The sequence below is a fragment of the Anoplolepis gracilipes genome, chromosome 2, assembly GCF_047496725.1.
Source record: "Anoplolepis gracilipes chromosome 2, ASM4749672v1, whole genome shotgun sequence".
NCBI classification, from domain to species: Eukaryota; Metazoa; Arthropoda; class Insecta; order Hymenoptera; family Formicidae; genus Anoplolepis; species Anoplolepis gracilipes.
The window spans coordinates 16,999,387-17,018,202 of record NC_132971.1 but is presented as its reverse complement, the minus strand read 5'-3'; the positions used below and the strand labels follow the sequence as shown (position 1 = coordinate 17,018,202).

Below are 18,816 nucleotides of genomic sequence, written 5' to 3'. Positions count from 1 at the left end.
TTGATAATGTGCCTAGGCTGTTCTACATATAACATAGTCCAACGTTCCAAACCATTATGTTTCAACTATTCGTGAGGCATCATTCGTCTAACATCTCAACCTGCCACGAAGACGAGCAAAGTGCGTTCGTCGTTTCATCATTCACGAAGCCTCGACCGTTCCGTTTACAATTGCTGTCGAAATGACGGATATACGCTTCGTGTAAATTGAATTTTAACTTTCGCATCAAATTCATTACCTCTGTTAATCTGACATTTTCATTACTATATTAGAAATCAAATACTAGAAATCGTAAAATGCCAATTTATGATTAATTTGTTGTTTTAATATCGAATATTGTTTCTATCAATTAACAGAAAATTCATATTAAAAAAAGATATGTTGACTTAACATTATGTTAACATCGCCAAACATTTATCAATCATAAGCAGAAAATCAATATGTCAAAATTAATTGCTTAAAATTATTAATATCTTAAAAATATTAAATTTTTATAAATGTATCAATACGAAATATTGTAACTATAAAGTAAATAATAATAATAAAGTATGCTATCAAAATATCTTAATTTTGAATTTAATGTTTGTGGGATAAGTTTTGGTTTGGGAATAATATATCTTGAGAATAATTAATGGAGAACATCAAAATTAAATAATAATAAATACATGTAAAAATACATATAAAAATAATGCAATCAATCAAGCGATTTTAATGTTTTTTTTAATGAATTTTATTTTTATATAACAAACCTTTACATTTCTTTTTAATTTACGGTGTTAAATAAATTCATTACTGACATATCTCAAAAGCAAAAAAATTCGAGAAACATTTAAAAAATTTTAAAAACAAAGAATTAATTGCATTAATATGTAGTTTATTCTTGTAACAATATGGACGTTTTTGATTATTTATAAACTTATTTTTTTGCAGACAAATTCGAGATTAGATAAATTAACATTTAATTATATTAATATACTTCAATATTTGATTTTTTATAATTATTCTCGTGAGAGTTGATAGAGATTTGAAATGTTCAATCACTAATATGTGTACTACACAGTTCACGGATAGACAAATGTTTTAAACATAGTTTTTGATTTGTCATATTACAAATTTTCTAATTTTTTATATAAATATGAAATAATTTATATATATATATATATATATATATATATATATATATATATATAATTGAAAAAAATAGACAAACAATTAAATTTATAAATGGCAAGTATTAAATTAGAAAACTTTTTAAAATTTTTATATAGTTGTTTTGTCATTGTCCAATATCAGTTTTTGAATCTTTTCTGTCTTTTTTATTTATTCTTTATTACTTCTTTGTGGCACTCATATGGTATTTATGTATAAATAATTAATACAATTAATTACGATCACGCGCGCATTAATCATCGGAATACGACAATCGATATTTTTCATAGCACTCCAGTCTTCAATTGCATACAATATACACTTAATTTTGTATTGCTACGCTGAAAATCAAACGAAATCATGAAAATATACAAGTCACAATCCACTGGTGAAAAAACACGCGGTCAAATTCATACAGACACAGGCAATACTATCTCTTTTGTTTTATTTCAACAAATAAATACACGTATTTTACATATACTATGTACTATGTATACGTAAGTTTTACTATCTCTCATTAAAATTAATTTTAATTGTAATAATCGTAGAGAATGTCGCAATCGCATATTTGGAAAAATAATACGCAAATACACAATGGCTCGTCCTCTAGTCTTGGTGCGAAAATAACAACAAAAACGCGACTACTACCACTACTACCACACTGTGTGTATAACAATAGCGCTTTATACACTTGTATGTCAGTTTCTTGTTGTCATTCGCGTGGTGACTATCGAACGAACAGCAGTATGAGCGTTTTCGCGTTATTCTTTGATTGAAAAAAACAACAATTTGTGAGGATTGAGCGAATAATAATTTTCATGTTTCTCTTGTCGCAAAATAAAGTGCTCGTCGTGTACAATTAATGTGAATAGTGTTATGGAAGAGGCCATCCATCATCTTATTTTCATCATTAATGTGCGCGTAACTAGCCATATTTTCGCGAGGGTCTTGTCTAATTGTAAGTGATATAAATCCACAAAAAAACAAATAAAAGAAGAAGAGAAATTCCGAAGAAACATTGGACAATGACGGAACAAATATGAAGTAACCAATTTATAATTTTGTTAATTTATTATTTGTTAGTTATATTAATTGTAAGTTTTGTTAAAGTAATAGTTATACTAGTGAATTAATTAATAGTTTATCTTCACGGTTGTGACTCACTTTACATAATTTTAAGGACTATTGCTATTATTTTAAAATATGCTCATATTTATTTAGTTATTATATACATCTTGTTATACTGATATATCGAGGAAAACGTAATATTCGTATAATATTTGAACATACTGTGACAAATAAGAGAAGTGATTTAAAAAAAAGTAACAAGCACGGAGTCTAAATATATTTGTCTGAGGAATTTATGAAGAATAGCTTCGAAGACAAACTTGCATCCTCCTGAGCGAGAATGTTCTGTATAGGTGGTGGAAAGCGGATAATGGTGCAAAATCGTTCACGTTGCACAGTCGCAGACGGTCGTAGAAAATCGAAGTGAGGCTCGTGGTATGTGGTGCACACTGACGACCGCGCAGTGCCACCGAGGCGACTCTAGAGGATCTGCGGCTCCTCTGATGAGTCCTCCTAATGAGAGCTGTGCGCGACTAGTATGCATTATATTCGTGCGACCGGCGAGGAGACTAAATTTGACCCGGCGAACCGATACCGCGAACAATTTCATGGAACCTGGCCAGATTGCCGTGGGTTTTCCGCGCGGAGAATTTCGTTTCCGGATTTAATTGTGCCTCGCAAAAATTAACCGAAAATATATATGGCGGGCGTGGCGATTTCTCTGTTTTTTTTCTTCCTTGATAGATGAAAAATTGTCGAAATTTCAATGATTTCTAAGTAAATGCTCGTTTATGAAAAACGCAATCTCCTGCTTCGATTCTAAAAGCTTTTCCTGAAGAAAATAGCTAATCGTTGCGCTCACTGCCATGTGACTCATAAAATTACGTAATATCTTTCAATCTATACCGTGTTCTATAATACTTTTTACTTTAATTTCTCTCCGATAATAAATAGTAGACATAGAACACGTTATTTTAAGAATAATTTATATCATTATTTATATTACTATTAATAATATTTAAAAGTTCGAACTTTTTAGGGAAACTTTTTTATTAATATATAAAAGAATAATGTTTGATTGCATAAAATGCATTATCGTACAAATATCTTAACGTATTTCGACTTAAAATGTGCTAATTTAAATAAATTTTAATTTAATAACTTAAATACTTTTTTACATTTTTTTTATACACTCTACTTTGAACATTGAATCAAAAATTCGTAAGAGTAACCGTTGTTTTACAATGTAAGATGCGTCGCTTTAGATTTGTGTTAACTAATGTCAAAACAATCTTTTTCCTTAACGAAAAGATTGAAGTATCTATAATTTTTTATATTTTTACTAATTATAATGGTTGTGCAGATAAGAGACTTCTAGCAATTTAAATCTCAAAAAAGACGACATATGACAAACTCTTCAGTCAATATTTCAAGATTTTTTAATAGAATTTTCATTAAAAATTTAATTATAAAATATCTAAAACTTAGAAGAATATATTTTTGTAATCTAAAAAAATCGATTCCATATTAGTCAAAAGAATTGTATTTGAAAGAACTTCTAGTTGGATATCTTTTTTTTTCGTACACACACACACACACATATATATATATATATATATATATATATAATTGAAATTTAAATAGATGTTTACACAAACAAAGTTCAGAAAATGTTTAGTAAAAGAAATAAACAGCATCTAAGGAATTACATAATCTTTGATGCCCAAATCACATACTAAAGTCAATAATTAATTAAATATCACTATTTTTTTATATATACTTATTTATTATTAATAATAATTATTAAATTCAAATCATGTGTTGTATTGTTTGATCGATTGCTGATTTGAAGTCAACAATGAAAACGGAATACAGACTAATAAATGCAGAATCAGGGCATAATTCTTTGTTGTATAATCAAGACTCATAAGTCATTGCATACCTTGCAATCATAAGTAACAGATACATAACAATGCAATGAATTGCGATTGCATAAATTCTACTGTAACGATAATACGTGTTATGATATGTATTTATATGCATGAGCAGACAATATAACTACTCCAATTTCAAATAACCGTTCAAAGAGTTTAGTTAGTTAATAGTAAAAAATACTATCTAATATTTAATATTAAATATTAAAAATTTATTAATTGTAAGACCACAGGAAAATGATTATCTCTTGAAAGTAAAATAATTATTATTTCTTGAAGTTTAAATAATTATTTATTACAAAGTTTTCTTTACGTATAACGCGTGTAAATACGAAAAAGATATATAATTTTTAACGAGCATTACAAGTATGAACATTATATGACATGCATACATTGCTCGCGTAACAAAACAGATTTCAAGGAAAAATTATTTTCAACGCCAAGGATGATTTTTCGCAATGTACCGATCTTGTACGCCGCAAATACACAATGTTATGATCGAACGTATTTGCAAGATGCAAATGCACTTATTAGTGTCATCAATATCGGATATCGTAGTGTGAATATTTTCTCGAACTCGGGTTAACGAACGGATACTTGAGTATCCGGATACACTCGGTGTGCATATCAGCAGCACCGGCGGCGCGATCAATGGAATGTACCACCTAGGTACGCCCGCGCGATATCTAGACATTTTAATGCACGATTCACTCGAAATATAAGGGTAAATCTGAAAGAATGCGACACACGATACATCTCGTTATTTACACAAGAATCGATTTTATGTCCTCTGGAAATAACTTGCATTGCAAACGAATAATTTACACGTGTGAATTGTCTCTTCTTTTCCTTATTCCTTATTTTTCTGTGATGCGTATTCTATTTCTGACATATAACACTAAAGAATTAAATTTCTGAATTTTTTGTATTATTTCGTAGAGAAAAATATATATTATAAAAATTGTATATTTTTTTTAAATTTTATATTGTAAAGTTACATAGAACGATGTGAGTTTTCTAAGCATTTTTCTAAACTATAAATTAATTGTACAGTTAATATTAAAGTATATTTTTTATCTTTTTAAAATATTAAAAATAATGAAAATTGTTATGTTAAACTATATTGAAAGTAAAATATTTAATAACAAGATCTACATATCTTTATATAGTATCATCACGAATAAAGACAATAATTATGATACTTAAATTTTATTGTGTGTGTCTCTATATATATATATATATATATCAAAAATGTAATTATACTTTGGAGTTATATATTATTAACCATTATTAACCATTTATCTATGATATTGCTCTGTGAAAACCTTATATTTTTTATTTTGTGTTGTTGGATAATTATTTAAAAATATTTATCTAATTTTAAATTAAAATGTCTTCTAAATGATAATATTACGACTATACTCGCACATCTTTTGTGTAAAGAAACATAAAAGGACAGGAAAAAAGGACACTGAAGATTAAAAGAGAGATAAAATGAGAAATAAAAATAAAAATAAAATTTTTGAAGACCTTAATAATATTTATTATTAATAATAATAATTAATAATAATAAAAATGAAGTTAAAATACAGTTATAAATTAAATTAAGTGATAGAAAAATCACGAGATATTTTCGACTACCATGTATATCAACTACAATATATCTGCATGGCGGTTAATTTCCTTTCAAAATCATTGTACATTTCTAGCCGCGAAAGATTAGCACATCATTTAGTGATCGTACTATAATTGCATTTCATGGACGTTTGTTCTCTTTTTGCTCAAATGAAAAAATTTAGCCATCCTAGAAAATTGACTGACACATTTAACGACTATTATTTATTTCACGATTTTTAAACAGTAGTGAACATTAAATCCTCGAGAAAAGATAAATTTGACGTTTTATGTTTATTGACAATGGACTCGAAGTTCAGAGTTTACGAGCCATATAACAGATTTTATAACAATCGTGGATAGATATTCAAAATCAACATTGACAGAACATATTTTATCCAGAAGTGCAATAGTATTCTCTCTCTCTCTTTCTCTTTTAGATGTTAATCTAAATTATACATTTCTTTCAGGTTATCTTTTATTAATCTAAATCTACTACATCGATTTAATATTCTCATCATTTTAATGAAATAAATGTAATAACCCACCTGTTGTTATGACTGCATTTAGAATTATTTATATAGAAACATTACACACTTTACTTAAGACTCTACTAAGAATTTCGCAGATATTACATTTCTTTTTTTATAGATATTTTTTAGATATTTTTAAATAAATTTTTATAGAAATTAATTTAAAGTAATAAAATTAATATTATTATAAAGAGCATTAATAAATGTTCATAGGATTGAGTCAAAATGGAGAAATGAACATTTTCTTTGTAAAAGGTTTCGTATATCGGTGCTCAAAGATACCGATCGTCGACAGCTCGGTAGTTTCGTCGACCGTTTTCTATTCTAATTCCAATGCTATTCTGGTACCAGTGGAGGCAGCCAATGGGCACGCGTCCGTTCGGCTACCGTACACGCAACTAACACCCCTCTTCTCGCACTCTCTTCGTCTCTTCTGGTGTGTGCATCACCACCCCCTTCTCCATGTCGATCGCAGTCGCTCTCGGAGCATCGCGTATCGTGGATTAGTCCTGTATTCGTATGTTACTCGTTACGTCACCTTTTTATCCTTTGTCGTTACGGTTATCGGTTCGTCTCTCCTCGCGGTAGATGCCTAACATCCAAAATTAAACCGCTTAAACCAAGGGACGTTTTCGAAGAGCAGTTAGTTTTTATCTATCAGTCAGGACGATCCTGAAAGGAGGATAATACCAGGTGGAGGAAGGGTGCGATGCAGTGGCGACGGCAGAGGAAGGTCACCCACGTGATCGGCTCTTCGAATCATGTATTGCTTTTAGCAAGGTACCAAGATGGTACGGAAACAATATTTTAATACGACTATGCCTGGAAAACGCGTCGTATCTTATATCTAGTTAGTAGCAAAAAAAGTTAAATTGCAAACAGAGAAGAAATTGTGTAATTAATAAGTGCACATTTTTCCTTATCATATATTGATTTATGTATAAATTAAATAATTTATTCGAAATCACATCATCAATTAAATTTATTGTTAGATACATTTTCTGTGGCACAATCAAAGCTATGTAAAATGTGCAAAATGTTATTATCATTCTGAGATTAAATTTTCTATTCATCATCTGATTCTAATGTCACTTTATATCAAAATATTTGTTTTATACATATATAAATGTTTTTATATAAAAATAATCATAAGAAATAAATCATAAATGAATACAATAATTTATACATATGCTGTTATGCATTTCTATGTTTATCTTATATTGCAGCGTTTATAATTGTGCATTATATTATATTATATTTATTCAACGATCAATTATGCAAACGTTTCGTATTTACCGTGATAGGATTTTCATTACGAATGACCTTTAAAATAATATAGATTTTCTTTTAAATATAACATGTGAGACTTCTCACGTGAGTAGTTGTCCCCGATAATATATCTAACATAATAATTTCTTTTTGCAATTACGTTGACACTCTCGAAACATGTTCAATATCATCATATATTTTCATGATTTAATCAACGCGCGTATAGACCGACGGAAGATCGATTTTCTAGAATTTCCTCTTTAATATTAAATCTATATTTGACAAAGGTGTCTACTGCCTGGGTAAACATGGAAAACCTGAGTCTGAAGAATTCTCAGTGATTCCTTTTATATCTGGAAAAAATGAAAATCTATATTTACAAAAATAAATTCAATTTTTTCCAAATATAAAAAGAATCACTGAGAATTCCAGGTTTTGTATGGTCTTTGTCAAATATACATAGATTCAGTATCAAAAAGAGATTTCTAGAAAATTGATCCTTCGTCAGTCTATACACGCGTTGATTAAATCATGAAAATATATGATGATATTGAACTTATGTTTGTAGAATGTCGACATAATTGTAAAAAGAAACTGTTAAGTTAGGAATATCATCGGAATTGTATTGAAATTCAAGGAATTTAAAAAAGAAATGCTCTCTTTGGAAACTTTGCTTTTATATTATAAGCAGTCAGCAAGCTAAGTGAATTATGTGTTTAAAATATATTATAAATATATATCTATCTCTATGTTTACATGTATATTCGAAATAACAAAATATTGAATATGCAGTACATATTTTTTATTTATTGTAATTTCTAGTTTCCATTTGCAAATCCAGCAGTTGAAACTTAAGTAGCTCTATGTTTTTTTTATATTTTTCGTATGAGTGTAAAACATTAGAAAAGACAACAAAGAAAACTGATTTTAGAAATTTAGAATTTCTTTTAGAAAGTTGGATAAAAAATCTTTAAAATATTTTCTTTATTCTTTAATGAAATGAAGAAAATGATTTTTTAATGAAAATATCTGGAAGATCAGGGACTTTTTACAAGAGAATTTTTTTGAAAAGGTTTGAGTAGACTTCTGTTAATATCTGCGAGTATCCTTATATATTTTGATATAAAAGTATTGGTAGTTTTTTTTCCAAGAAATCCAAACATATGCTCAAATTGCGATAACATTAGAAAAGACATATAAACTCCATATAAAAAACTAAGATATTTTATTTAAATATCTCTCCATTTTTCCGAGACATTATTTCGTAATTTAAAAATTATTAAAACTTAAATGATTAAGAATTTTCTACACTTGTGGTACTCATTAATTTTTGTTTCTTTTATTGATTAATTCTAAATGTAAAAATAAAATTATTCATGCAATTGACACGCATTATTTATCGTAATTTTCGGTTCGGCAGCTCCACCCGGTGAAGAGGATGAGGAAGAGGGTTTACGAAAGGACTATGTGAAAAGTCAGGAGAAGGATACGAACACGCACACATTTGATCGGAATGGTCAACAAAGCGGTTATAAACCACGTCGAGCCGGTACCAACACCAGCAGTGGCAGTACAAGCGGCTACGCTAGCAGTGGTTCGAAATCACACAGAGATGAGAATGCAGACTCGACGTTGCAGCCTAAGATTATCTTTAACGAAGAGGAATACACAAGAATTACGACACCACGGCAGGATGTTCTCTTCAAGAAGGGCTACCTCTCGCGCAAGAAACCTTGGACCGGAAATGCGAGCACCAGCGCTACGCCATCGACCACGGAGAGTCAATCGGCGTCACATTCCACCGCAGGTAGAGATCGTATTGCATTAATAACAAGTAAAAAAACATACGTTAAAATGCTGGTAAGTTAGCTTGTTTTTTGTGTAAACCATAGCAAAGAAAATATTTCACTCATTGTCAAATAAAATATTTTACTCAAATTACTATTCATTATGTCATGCTATCTATTATTCCTGTGATTTGCTTAACTCCGTAAAACTCTAAAAAATAAATTGTTTGATTATTAAAAATTATAATCCAATTTAAAATAAACATATCTTTTCTAAAACAATAATCATATAGTAATTTAGCACAATTCATTACTATTGCATACTTATATACATTGCATATTTATATTGCATCTTTATATTGTCCTAGAAAAAAAAGAGATAAAAGAAATTGCATCTTTCATCTGTTTTGCACTAACATTAGACAAAGTCGCTATATTTTTATCATTTTTTTTTATTGTAGATTTATTTTATTGATAAATGTGTGAATATGCGACTGAAAAACAATAATATTTTTATAGACGGCAGTGAAACTACAGAAGACCAGCAACTATTGGATAGGGATACTGGAACGGGAGAATATCCCCCTATGGTAGAGCAAGGAGCGCAACTAGGATACGGAACGTTTTACGATCATGCGAGCGGTTACTATTATGAATACCCTGTGATGTTGGTCGGACCTGCACCAGTACCTGCTCCAGTTGGACCAAGTGTTCTAGCAACTGTACCATGTGGTCCAGTTCCTCTAAGGCCAATCGAGTGGATCAATCCTGCCTTTGTGCCTAAACTTGCCAATCAGCCATATTGCTTAATGGACTATCAAGTAAGTTGTTGAATCTAATGTCCATTGAGTATATAATACATTTATATGTATATTCTGTTATTGACTATTTAATTAAAATGTTAATATAAATTCGCGTAAATATTTTCATTTGGAAAAATGGGAATTATGTACATCTCTCCTAAACTCATTCATTATTATTTGATTAAATTATGACAATGTATGCCTATTTATTATATTTGTAGACTAATCAAAGTACAGAACCGGCCACGATAGTAGAAGAGCATAACGGCATGGCAGTGACAGCGGAAGCTTCCAACAGTATGTGGAATGAAAGCGGCACTGGTAGTGCCAGTTGTAGCGGTAGCATAGCCGAAGAAACTGAGGAACAAACCGAAGAACTGGATACCTCGACCATGGAACAATATATTGTGAAAGAGCAACTCATTGAAGAACAGCCTCTAGATCAGCTGCATCTCGAGGAACAGCAACATTTAGAAAACGGCGTAACGACGATAGATCCATATCTGGATCCGTTATTGATGCAGGAGCCGGTGCACATGTCACACGTAATGCCTGCTCTACCACAGCCGTATATGTATCCTGGTCACTACATGTTCGGGCCGCCGTTGGTCAACGTTAATGGTTAGTTACGAGATAAATAAATAAATACATATATATAAGTTATTCCCTCGAAGAGTAATGTGCGCGTGCTATAATATGGATTGATAAAATCTAAACTTGCTCTCTGCCATTTGCATGAGCAGATTTACATTCGCGCTCGTAGCCTTCGTTCTGTTCGCAGTCGGATGGACGGAACAACGGACAAATGTATAAACTGAATTGATTTGCCCACGTTTGCCACATTTAAGAGAAGAAAGCGCATTTCGGGGAGGGAGTGCGAATACGATGAGATACGCAATTTATCATGATAGTAGTTCTTATAAAAAAATGAACATAAATTTATAGAAGTTTGTAGATTATAGTTGTAAATATATATAATGTATATTTAATGCACATAACTATGGCAATTCATGGATTATACTATCTATAATGAAAATAAGAATATTCAAAGAAAAGCAAAATAAAATAGGATTGAACTTGATACATTATACAATTTGTGTTTTAGCATTTTTAATATTTTAATATATTGAGTTAAGTAAAATTAATAGATGTACTCTTAATTTTTAAAGATGCTTTATAATATCATAAACACTAATGTTTGTCGTAATATTTATATAAACAAGAGAACAAGAGGTCATAATCCTTGTAAATATAAAATTTTTTAAAATTTACAATTTTGAGAGATTTAAATATTAGGTTCAAATATAAAAAAAAATATGATTATACAAAATTTCCCATTATCACTTCTTTTAGCATGTCAATTTTTTTATCAATTTTAAATTTATTTTTTACAATTTTTGAAAATTTTATAAGAAAGAGAAAGGCACCATATTTTTTTGCACGTCATTTTTTTAAGTTTAAGTATAAGTTATCTTGGTAATTAAATCTTAAATTACGATTTTGTATTAAAAAGTAAAACTTATTTAAAATTATTCGAAGAATTCAATTTTATATTTTATTAGCAGCTTCTTAGCTTAATTTTTACAAAAGTCTACATTTTTATTTGCTTAATTTAAAAATTCTATTAATTTCCTACATTTTTAAAAAGAAAAAAATTGATTAAAAATTGATTTAAAAATTTACAAATTCAAATAGGAGTAGTGATGTGGGAACTTTTGTACACAGAAAAGAAATGATAATAACATCATATAGCTATTAAACTATTTATATCTATGTTGATTTAATATATAAACGCTCCTTCCTCGTACTGCGCTACACTAACGGTAGTACGCTTGATTCTACCTATTTCTAATGTTAAATGAGAACAGTGTCGATCGGAAGCGCGGCCAAGGAAAAGGGATTTGCCCCGATTCATGACTTCTGTCCCGTCCATCGGCATCATTGCTGTTTTATTACCACCGTGCCTCTACCACATTCAAGGTAAAAGGTAATAATTCGCAAAAAAGGTATCACACTTTAGACACGATCGTGGAAATGAAAATCTCAAGCCTTTGCAATCTCGTGAAATAATATCATGAGATTGCTTGACGCTTTTTGCATCGACAATAACCGACAATTAGCCCAATAGTAGTCCATATTCGTTCACGATCGTTCCTAAAGTCCCAACTCCGTACACGCTCAATGTCTATTTGTCGCTACGACGAATTATCACTTGCATAAATGTCAATCGGTGTACTTTTCACCGTTCCGACACGCCGTACATCTCATTGTTTCCACATTGCACCAAGTAACAAAGCATATCTCATCCGAGAATCTCCATTGACGCGCAACAATCACGTGAAAGGATATGTATCTCAACAACACCGACACAATTTAACGTCAGAAATATGTCTCGGCTACGTGAGAGACGCCAGACAAGAGTTTGGCAACGGCAGCGTGTTGCCACATCTCAAATAAAGCTCGTTAAAAATAACAGTTACGTGTCGTTCGCCTGTTGATATATGAGAATCGAGAAAGGCACAGAAGCAGCGAAAAGCCAAGTTTACTTTTCGTGACAACTCTGGCACATTTTAGCCACTCATTATCCAGTTCCTGGGATCACGATTGGATCGCTCATCAAATTGAATCAAATATTGCACTAAAATATTGTTCGTTGATTGATTTTTGTTTCTCGACAGACCAATAATATAGCGCGTTAATCTCTTTTGTCCAAAGGTGTTACCATCCAGGGAGGGCCATTAGTGAGAACCATGGACGTAACAGCTATGACAATGGCGTACGCCAAACGGAAAAAGAAGAAAAAGAAAAAAAAACAGAGAAGACCTATTTTGGTAAGGATAAAACCCATTGTATGTAAGGAGAATTTTAAATATATTTCATTAATTATTAATGAAATAATAAATTTTAACATATAATGAAACAATACTCTATATCAACATATATATTATCTGTACCAATATATAACTAATATATATATATATATATATATATATATATATATATATATATATATATATATATTATACTATGAATTTGAATATTAAAGATACGCAAAAATCTCGTAAAAATTTGTATTTGGAGATATTTAATTAAAGTTTTTTGCTAATGTTAAGTATTTAATATGTATTTTTTGTTATTAAATTTAGGGTAACACCGAAGATGAAGAGGAAGGAGAATACAGTTCCGAATGTGATAATGATGTATCGTCTTCCCAATTACCTTGGTCAGAATGTCCAACATCGACTGCGAGTACAACTGCGACAACGGCCGCGAATTGGCCACTTAATCCCGAGTGTCAGGAATTTCAATTACGGCCAGTCATGCAAACTGGAATTCTCTCTAGTCCTGTTTCGACATCCGTCGTTACCACTGTGACCGAAGAAGTTATATCGTCTGCCAACGATATATCAGATGTATCATCCTGTGTCGAAACTGAACCTTCCAGCCGCCAGACTGAAAAGACAAGTGATTCTACTGTTCAAAGTCCAACGAATCAGGAAGACGCAACAATTTGCGATGTACAGCACACGGACGGTACGGAAACGCCAGTGGAAAATATTCAGTCAGCAATAGTTAAGCACAAACCAAAGAATAAAAATGCAGAAATTAACAGTCAAGAAAATCATCTAGTCGCAGATATGACAAATGAGACCGCGGAGATAAGCAGCAATGCTCTGACTGATCACGAAGTACTAATCAGAACTAGCGAAAATGATGAGTCGATTAGTGCCAACATGAAACATGAAACTAATATTAATGTGACGGATATGTTGAATAACCATATTGGATATCCTGGAGAAAGTTTAATCAATGGCGAGAAATATTATGCCGGTTTAACGGAGAAGAAGTCAAAATTGGCAACTCCTCAGGATGCCTCTAATATTAATTCAACTACGATGAAAGTCAACGAGAAACAAGAGGAGGAGGAAGTTCGAAAATTACAGCATTACAACAATTTGTCAATTGCACGAACAACATCGTTCGTATTGCCCAAAAAGTACAACAAAAAAGGTTCGAAATTCGTGAGGGAACCTACTCCAGGACCGGATTTAGACGTGGAGAACGGAAAGTTCATACAGCAATTCGAAGCTGTCGAACTGTTGGACGATTCGTGCGCGGTCGCGAATAACAAACGGGACGAAATTGCTCAGGAAGCGACAAACGATAAGATCGCGTTAGAGGTGCACGCTAACGAAAATAATAAGACCAAAACGACGAATCAGGATACATTAGAAGCTTCGAACGAGGATTCCGGATTCGAAAGTCAAACTCGATTGTCGGAATACCCCATCACAGCCGCTGTCAAAGAATGGTTGCGTCGGGCAAACTCGCCCGATCTTTTCGTGACATCGGCGTCGACCTCGGAAAGCGAGACGGATGAGGACGATGATGAAGAAATGGATGCTGAGCCGCCAAAAAACTTGCAAGGCAACCCCATGCCTGCACTATCTGCTAATAGCGGCGTCGACAACGTTACGTTGTCGCGCATGGCTAGCTGCGGTGAATTTGCAAAGACCAACAATAATAACAACATTAAAAATAATCAAGCAGAGGATGATTCGACGTTAATACCGATCGGCAGGAGAAAAAGAGACGCGAAAGGTACAAAAAGAAAAGAAAAGGCGAAAAGAATCGAAAAGAGGAATAGGAATATTGATGAGAAGACACAGAATCAATTGGTTTCCTCGTTAATTTCCTGTAATCGGCTGGAGGAATTTGTCGCTGCCGTGAGATTAAGAAACACGTCGAAGAATGTTGGTGAATGGAACGTTTGCGAATTTACTCAGGAGGATAGCGTTGCGGGTATGAGGGTTGCTTTAAGTTCTCGGATAAACTCGAAAAGAGTTAATGCAAGACGAATAAAGACATTGAGAAAAGTCAATAGAAATCACGTTGAGAACATAGATATCAAAATGCGACGTAAAGACATTTTAAATGACGAGAAGGATAAGAAATCGAACGAATATGGTATGGTGAGTGTACGGACGTTCGAGAAAGGGGAGATCATCGTCTCGAAAGATGGTAAATTATTACCAATGTCCTTGTACGAAGCTCTTCCATCTCCCGATCAAGATACTTCAAGCGCAATGAAGACTGCTGCTCATGTCGATGTGATCAATGAAAATGTGGAGATACGCGAGGAGACTAGAAATAGCAGCGAAAATGACGAAAACAACAGTATAATGATAGCGTCCTCTATAAGCATAGAGGAGCCTGATGTATTAGAGTGTTGGGAAGCGGAAACCATAGAACCTGTAATAACTCCGAAAAGGATGCTGCAAAGTCCGGGAATTCTGTACGAGGGTGAAGCTGCGGAAGAGGATAATTTCGAAATTGAAAGAGCTATGCTGGAACATGTGCAGAAGTACTATAAACTAGAACAAAACAGCGCTATCAGTGTAGAAGAGGAATCGAGCGAGGAATTCAGCACGTCGGTAATCTCATCGAAATCTAAAACTGTGCCAAATAATTCTGAAAAAACGATGGAGCATTTCTGCAACGAAGAGATTCCGATCTTTATACCGGACAAAAATCAGACTGTTGTTTTGGAAGACGAAAGGATACCCATTGATGAGGCATTCGAAGTATACGAGAGCTGTTATACCGAAAAATCGTCGTTCTTAGCGTTCGATTCAAAAATGTTCAAGCAACGACCTTTGTATGGTCAGAATGCTGAAGGTCCGATACCATGTAAAGCAAGATGCTGCAACATACAATAATATTGGAAAACTTCAGATATACCGCCGTATATACAAACTTTTCTCTAAATGAAGAAACATATTATTATAATATAGAATGTATGTGGAGAAAGGGAATTGTGTGATACAGAATATATTATAATAATATATTATTCTAATTGCGCGCGTTTTGAAAGGCCGTCCTTTTCGAGGTAGGCCACAAGACGTTACACTTTTCCCGGGTATATTAGGCACGTATAAGTACGTATACAAATACCTCCTCTCATAATTCAAAACCAAATACACGTATTTTACCCCTTATTGGGCGAGGATTTCGATATTTAAATCGATACTCTTTTGAAAATCCAGTGACACGCTCAAGGAGGACTAAATGTTATTTCGAAAGCATTGCAGATCCATTTTTGTAAATAGTTTTAAGAGTGTTTGTTTTGTAATCGTATTTTTTGTGAAAAATCTTCAAAATTTTATGTGTGTGGGAGCATGCGTTGTAGTATCATTCTACGATAGCATTTTACTATTGTCATCGAGAACATTGTCGTATGTCATTGTTCGTAATCAAAAAACAGATTCTCGCAACGTTAGCTTTTATCTGGACCGAGCTTATCAAGAGGCAATACGTTGTTTTTCGCGAATATAAAAGAATTTTATTTTAAATGAAGTGAAAAAGAGAAGAATACACGTATTAAGAAATATTTGTCGAGGCATAGGATGCCAAGCTGTTAGTTTTATTCTCACTACAATATCTCTCAATAATCTGCCTCTGGAAATGACTAAAGCATTATTTTTACAATCTATATAAAAGACATGAATGTTAAAAGACTAAGAGTTATTGTTGCACGTAATCACGTTGGCCTTTTGCTTAAAGAAGTTTTAACTGCTCACAATTTTCAACTTGGCATCGTCGGAGTATCCTGTGCATATTCATCCGTAAGGTTTTAAGATTTTTTTAGTCGAGAAAGGAAATATATATTATATACGGGAAAAAATCGACAAAGTAGATCGACAAAGTTCAATAATATATGCTTTTAAACTAGCGATATATAATAACCATACAGGATGTAATATCACATTCTATGAGATACTAGTTGAAAACGGGCAGCGGTAAAACAGTGAGCTACTTGTAGATGTACCTTAGCCTGTTATTGAAGAATATAACGAGATGTATATAGGAAAAGCTTATATGATGGTTAAAGAATAATGATTTACATTATAGAGACACTGGTAAATGTCTAGAGCAAAGATTATTATTTAGAATTTTTGGAAAAACTTTGTTCTCATATGTAGTTTATGCCACATCCATAAAGTTTTTTGTCTCGCCAATTTTCAAGATATATAATTTTTAAATATGACGTTTTTTTTTTTTAATTAATGTACCTTTATATCTGAACGACAATTTTTTGTGCAGATTTACATTTTGCGCTCCAAATATTGAAGTTTTGAAGGAAAAAAAAAAAAAAAAAGAAAGAAAATCTCCACTCTAAACATTTACCGAGAGAAATCAGAGAAGATAAAATAAAGATTTTTTTTCTATTATAAATGCGTTTCAGATTGGAATCGAGTAAACGCACTGCAAAGAGATGCATATGTATACTTACACTTAATAGCTACAACACTTGTTACGACATAGTCCACGCTTTAGTTGATTTGTGTCAAAAATAGATCGAAAGTATCTTAGGTTGCATATTACGTAGGTCGATTGATAGACGTGGTTCATGAAGTCTCATTGGATACATATATCCCATATCACAATATGCGTAACATATACCTCAGAGAAATATGTAAATAAAATATCGATCAATTCAAACAATTAGAGAAACATGAAAAATGATAATAATACCAATAATACATTAAAATAATAATGAGATAATAAATTGATAAAGTAGCGATGTGCGATAAAATAATGCTGGTAAAGATGATGAAAGAAAAGGCGATAATGAAATTTATTATCACATAGCAGCGATATATATATATATAATCTATATATATACATATATAGATACCATTGTTCCTGTGCAAAGTTCTAGTTTCCTTATAAGCATGATACGTATAAATCATTTCCAAAATGATCCGTATAGCTATACAAACGTTCATTCACACCAAAATACATTAAAGATAAGTACGAATATATATCGTTATATTGAAATGCGCGTTGCATCAATTGTGTGCCTTATTCTGTGGCGGCCGTTTTTGTAACTATTTCAAAGCACTCTCCATGATAATAGTCAGTAGCGAGATCGTGATGTGGTTAAGACTTCTTAAAAAAATTGAAAGAGAAAAAGAAAAGCACACGGACCTCGTCCACAATAATGATCTTTATCAGTGCATGCATACCCTAAATGAGAATTTCTTTGATTCCTTTTCGCGAAATAATCAACTTCTATTTATCAGACTGATTCAATCATGGTATGCGATAAATTCATAAAACCATTAAAGCCTTGCATCTTACATCGAGTCATGTTACTGTAATTATATTTTAGTTGAAGTTAACACGTATGGTATAAGTGTACTTGAATTTTGTTGTGTTTTTGCTTATAAAAATATGAATAAAATGTTTCAATTTTTAAAATCAACTATATCCTTTTAATTTATTCAGATGTATGTATATGTATATAACTGCGATGTTTTGAAATTACCATGAAATGTGGCAGAAAAAAATTGTCATTACCATAAGCTTGTTCTCTTGCAATTGCATTTTTTAATAATTTTTTTATTTGCAAAAAAAAAGGATAAAACAAAACAAAGATATTTTATGAAGATGTACAGGTATAATTTCTGTATGTTATATAAGTTATAAAAGTTTTGAAATTTTAATTTATTTTTTAACATCGTTCATATTTAATCTGAAGCCGCGTGAGAAACAAGCAATATTTTATAAAAATGTTAAATAAGTCAAAAGTATGTATTTATGAAGAAAAGTATATATTTATGAAGACGAAATATAATTAAAAAAGAAAATTTTT

The 18,816-nt window shown here is 31.6% G+C and overlaps 1 protein-coding gene across 2 annotated transcripts in view; it reads left to right on the top strand.

Annotated features, from left to right (window-relative positions):
• Nucleotides 1-18,426, top strand: part of LOC140663097 (uncharacterized) — a 34,225-nt gene extending 15,799 nt beyond the window's left edge. Inside the window, exons 1-6 of one of the 2 annotated variants that reach the window (XM_072886992.1) lie at nt 6,778-7,089; nt 8,988-9,374; nt 9,874-10,175; nt 10,379-10,778; nt 12,873-12,988; nt 13,304-18,426. In XM_072886992.1, coding sequence (XP_072743093.1) covers nt 7,008-7,089; nt 8,988-9,374; nt 9,874-10,175; nt 10,379-10,778; nt 12,873-12,988; nt 13,304-15,877 — 3,861 coding nt within the window. In that variant the 5' untranslated portion in view covers nt 6,778-7,007 and the 3' untranslated portion in view covers nt 15,878-18,426. Of the gene's footprint in view, nt 1-6,777; nt 7,090-8,987; nt 9,375-9,873; nt 10,176-10,378; nt 10,779-12,872; nt 12,989-13,303 lie in introns of those variants that run through there. The other variant, XM_072886993.1, reaches the window with a different exon arrangement.
• The last annotated feature ends 390 nt before the right edge of the window (nt 18,427-18,816 follow it).